The 5308-nt window shown below is 43.4% G+C and overlaps 1 protein-coding gene across 2 annotated transcripts in view; it reads left to right on the top strand.

Annotated features, from left to right (window-relative positions):
• Positions 1–5308, top strand: part of Cfap52 (cilia and flagella associated protein 52) — a 38200-nt gene that overhangs the window by 9703 nt on the left and 23189 nt on the right. For both annotated transcript variants that reach the window (XM_021213424.2, XM_021213425.1), the window contains one exon: positions 3572–3700. In XM_021213424.2, the coding sequence (XP_021069083.1) occupies positions 3572–3700 (129 nt within the window). The remainder of the gene's footprint in view (positions 1–3571; positions 3701–5308) is intronic.

Raw genomic sequence — 5308 nt, 5'->3', positions numbered from 1 at the left:
CTCCTCCTCCTCCTCCTCTTCCTCCTTCTCCTCTTCTTCCTCCTTCTCCTCCTTCTCCTCCTTCTCCTTCTTCAAAGTTGTTGGATTTTCTCTTTTCTTTTCTTTTCTTTTCTTTTCTTTTCTTTTCTTTTCTTTTCTTTTCTTTTTTTAAAAAAGACCCCATTTCTCTGTGTAGCCCTGGCTGTCCTAGAATTCGCTCTGTAGACCAGGCTGGCCCCAGACACAGAGATCCACCTGCCATCACCCAGCTACTTATATGTCTTCTACCAGGTGTTACAGACATCAAGTATCTTAGCTCCTTCCAGGTCCTCTCTTGATCTGCACACATCTGAGTGTGCTGCTATATATGAAAAGGTCATTAGAAAAAGTAGCTAAGAAGAGTGACCATTAGCTCTGAGACCACATGGACATTACCTGGCTGTCTCCCTGCTGCCAAGGCCCAGCTACAGACAGTCTGATTTGATCGATTTGGATTCTAGGAGTCATGGACAATGTCGTGTGGACCTATATTCAAAGACCGTTGCTGTCAAAGACATCATGACCTCAAGCGTGATAATAGTCACTATTAAAGATGAAGGTGCTTCGAGTACATCATGTGTGACAAGTGTGTGCTGAGAACTTTAACTGCAGTAGCTCGTTTGACCTTCATATCTGCCCTTTAGAATGGAAGCAGCAGTGCCCGGTGACAGTTGAACAACTGAAGTCAGTAGTTGTAAGTGGCAGCACTGGGACACAGAGTGTGACTCCAGAGGGGATATTTTTACCCTGCCACACAAATCATGGTCTTTGCCCTTTGATGAACTCAGTAATGTTTGACAGAGGACATACATGAAGTGAAAAATACATGTACACACCTAAAAGCATCATTTTCTAGCCAGCCTATGATTTGTGTAGAATCCACCAGGTGTATTTCCATAGACACCGAGTATCTTGGCCCTTCCCAGGTCCTCTGTCGGTCTGCCTACATCCGAGTGTGTTGTTACGTGTAAAAAGGCTGTGAGAAAAAAAAATGGCTCAGCTCTGGCTATGCATGGATAAATCAAAATACTTTTCCATATACCATAGTTTTCTTATCTGAGAGTCACAAGTGTACAACAATATATAGTTCCATGTCCTCTCAACGCACAGAAATTTACCAACATTTTCATGATTTTTGTTACTTTAATAATCTTTTGTGAGTGTTCCCACCATCTCTGGGCTCATCCTCATTTTGACTGTTTTCTCATAAGAAACATAGCCAGAAATTTTCTGTGGGTGTTGTTACCTCTGTTAAATGCTGCTGTTCTCAGTCATGTGTGCATACTTGGAGAGATTTTAGAAGTCCCAGTGCCTGAGGTCCGGGCATGGAGAGTCCTGGAGACTGGCCACTAAGTCACCTTACCTCCACCGTCTGCTAGGAGCCCTGTCTGGGAAAAACTCTCACCTCTGGAAAACTTGCTAATCCCTTATCACCTTGACCTTGATTTTAGACTATCTAAAATTTGCTTACAGAAAGTTAGTGTTTGAGGAACCCAATGGATAAACTTTTGATGGGCCAGGAAAATGCAATATGACCGTTTCTGGTTGGTCACTGTGGTGAGGAAGGCAGGGTTCTGACAGCTAGCTTCAGACAGTTGGTCTAATTTTGAAGCTGTGGCAGGGGTCCAGTCCACCCAGTCCTCCTGGTTTATGGGTAGAGGGAAGATGAAAACTGCAGTAGATAGTGGTGTACATTCTATGGTTGCCTTTCTGCATACGAATTTCAAAGTAAATTAATAAATAAACTAATAAATAAATGTATTAATTTTTATATCAATATTATCAAACTCTTTTGTTGTAATGCAGCTCTTAGTTTTGTATTGCTGTGACAAAGTACCCTGGCCAAGGCAACTTAGAAAGGAAAGTGTTTAATTTGGTGTGTACAGTTTTAGAGGGTTAGAGTCCATGACCATCATGGCAGGAAGTATGGCAGCCAGCAGACCGGGCATGGGATTGGAGCAGTAGCTAAGAACTCACCTCCTAAGACACAAACACAGGGCTAAGAGAGACACTGGGAATAGTTTGAGTCTTTTGAAACCTCAAGGGCTGCCCTCAGTGACATACCTCCTCTAATAAGGCCACACCTCCTAATCCTTCCAAAACAGTTCCACCAACCGGGGGGGGGGGGCAGGGCGGGACAGTATTCAAATGTAGGAGCCTACGGGAGCCATCTTCATCCAGACCACCATGAGTTCTCATTCAGAACATCTATGTGTATCCATTCTTTGCAATGGCTGTGGAATTATACCATACACGTGTGCCACAAATTCCAACTGGTGAACTGCTCCCTATGCTGGTATGCTCCATTTATTTAAACAATTTACACTTAATTCTAAACAAATTAAAGCTACATTTGGCTAAGATTTAAAGGAAACTGTATTGTCCTACAATGCAAAAAGGATTGACAATTCAAAAATGTCTCATCCCCTCACTATTCATTCTATTGGCTGAAGACTCTTGAATGATGTCATTTATTAACTTTTGTTAGTTAGGCAATGAAAAAAATGGGTTTCATTCCCTAGTTTAAAAAAACACTGAGGGTTGAACCCAGGGTCTAGAACATGGTAAGAGCACGTTCTAGCACTCACCTACACCTCCAGCTCCTGTGACCACTTTCAAAGCATTATTGATTATATAATTATGAGTAATTCATACTGCTATATATGTATGCATACGCATATACATATGCATATGCATATACACATACACACAAAGCTTTTGTGTGGACATATATTTGTGTTTCTTTGGAGTATGAAGCATTTGGGCTTTGTTTTGCTTAAGATGGGATCCATGTAGCCCAGGCTGGCCTCAAACTTGGTATGTAGCCAATGTGGATGATCTTGATCTCCTAGGACCTGTATCAGCCTCTCAAGGTCTAGAATTAAAGAAGGAGGCGTCTACCACCCCAAGGAAAATGTTTACATAAGACAGAGGCTTGCAAGCTTTGATGCTTGCGTGTCTGAAATGCTGTGGTGGATGGGTTCCCTGGCTTCTAGCCCCAGAATCCTTTTCCTTCAAAGTCTTTAAAGCATCCTACATTAGTCTTCTAGTAAAACAATGTGATTGATTGAGCAGATGCTTGGGAGTGGCTGGGGAGCGGGGATAGAGGTGTGAGGGTGGGGGTGGGGGATGCCAAGGACAATTTTTGTGTTCATTCACTAGTAACATTTCTTCTTCTTCTTCTTCTTCTTCTTCTTCTTCTTCTTCTTCTTCTTCTTCTTCTTCTTCTTCTTCTTCTTCTTCTTCTTCTTCTTCTTTTTTAAAAGATTTATCTGTTTATTTTATATATGTAAGTACACTGTAGATGTTTACAGACACACCAGAAGAGGGCATCAGATCCCTTTACAGATGGTTGTGAGCCACCCTGTGACTGCTAAGAATTGAACTCACGACCTCTGGAAGAGTAGTCAGTGCTCTTAACCATTGAGCCATCTCTCCAGCCTCCACTAGTAACATTTCATTTTGTTCTTTTTCTTCCTAGCACCAGGAAACTAGTTGTTAACTTTGAAGTTCTGATTTCCTGTGTTGGTGTCTCCCCCTTCTTGTTTGGCAGTGTGGTGGTTTGGAGCATAGCCAAGAGAGATGCCATTTGCGGAAGCCCCGCGGCGGGCCTCAATGTCGGCAATGCCACCAGCGTGGTCTTTTCTAGGTGCCGAGATGAGATGTTTGTCACTGCTGGAAAGTAAGTCTGCACAGCGAGGTCAGACTCATAGATGACCCACGTCACCCACACAGAAAACACACTTGTGATGCCAGGGGGTGGGGAGAGGGAGGGACATGTCTTGAGCACTGAACAAACCCCTGGCTTTGTAATTTTTGTAAGTACTGAAAAATCCTTTCAGCTGGATGTGTTTTTAAAGTATGTTTCTTTGAAAAATGTTGTTGAGGAAAGATTATGCTGAATGGCTAAACTCCTCCTTAAAAAAATATTTTATTACATTTATTTACATATTGTGTGCATCTGTCAATGCACATACCACAGTAAGCATATAGAGGTCAAAGGACAACTTTCTGGAGTCGGTTCTTCACTTCCATCATGTAGGTCCTGAGGATTGAGCTCAGGCTCAGCAGCAAGCCCCTTTACCCACTGAGGACCTCACCAATCCTGAACTTCCCTTAAGATTCTTCTTGTCACTGAAAAGACATGATTTCCAATCCGAGCCAGCCAAGCCATTTGCACAATTGCATGGATTCACTTTCCGGTTGGTATTTCTGACCACCTGCTCTTGATTTAGGTCTCATGTGGTGATATTTTACAAAAGAACCATGCCAGGATACTTCAAACGTTTAAGCTATTAGCCACAGGACATGACTTGGGTAGGGTCAGCTTCAGCCAGCTTCTGGTGAGCGACCTGAACATCTGAACAGAACCTGCATCAGTGCCACAGCATACATTAATTTAGAGACTGGCAATCAGAGCCATGCTTGGTGTCCTGAAGGGGAGGTGGAACAGACATAAAAGTGTCCTTTTCCACATCACTCACAGACTTAACGGAAAGAAACGATAAACTGTAAGGCAGAAAGATAAGTTCAGAGAAACTATCTTTGCAATTTCTCTGTCATCTCTCATCCATGAAAGGTACAGACTGTTCGTTCCTTCCCCAGCCAGAGAGAGGAATGCGTGCTGCCCTGCCTCTGTAATGTCTCCAGTCCTCACCTTGGAACACACACACACACACACACACACACACACACACACACACACACACACACACACACTGCATTTATTCCATGGCTGAGTGAGGAAGGACTCACAGAGAGGCAGGAAATTCCTTGGCAGCCCTGAGAGCCCTCCCCTGTCAGGCAGGTCAGGTCTGGACCCTACTCCCAGACTGAAGCTCTTCAGTCCCTGCCCCCACTGCCCTCCACTCTGGTCCGCAGAGCAGCTTGACTCTTTGTTTTGTTGGATCTGGGTTCTTTGGTTCCTTAGCAGCTGAAGGCATCAGTCTGTTCTAATGTCTGCGGGCAATGCTTCACCAAATTCAAACCGGAAGTTTTATAGGAAGCGATCTTTTTTGGTTCATCTGCATTCCAAGCTAGCTTCAATTTATTGTTGATACCAGCACTGGGGATGTCCATATTCTTTTTTTTTTTTTTTTTTTTTTTATATTTATTTATTATTATTATTATTTTCTTTATTTACATTTCAAATGCTATCCCGAAAGATTCCCATACCCCTCCCCCCACCTCTGTTCCCCCACCCACCCACTCCCACCACTTGGCCCCGGCCTTGCCCTGTGCTAGGTCATATGGAGTTTGGGAGACCAAGGAGCCTCTATTCCCACTGTTG

This window comes from Mus pahari, chromosome 14 (assembly GCF_900095145.1).
Source record: "Mus pahari chromosome 14, PAHARI_EIJ_v1.1, whole genome shotgun sequence".
NCBI lineage: Eukaryota > Metazoa > Chordata > Mammalia > Rodentia > Muridae > Mus > Mus pahari.
The sequence above is the reverse complement of the archived record's forward strand: the minus strand, read 5'-3'. Positions and strand labels throughout refer to the sequence as shown.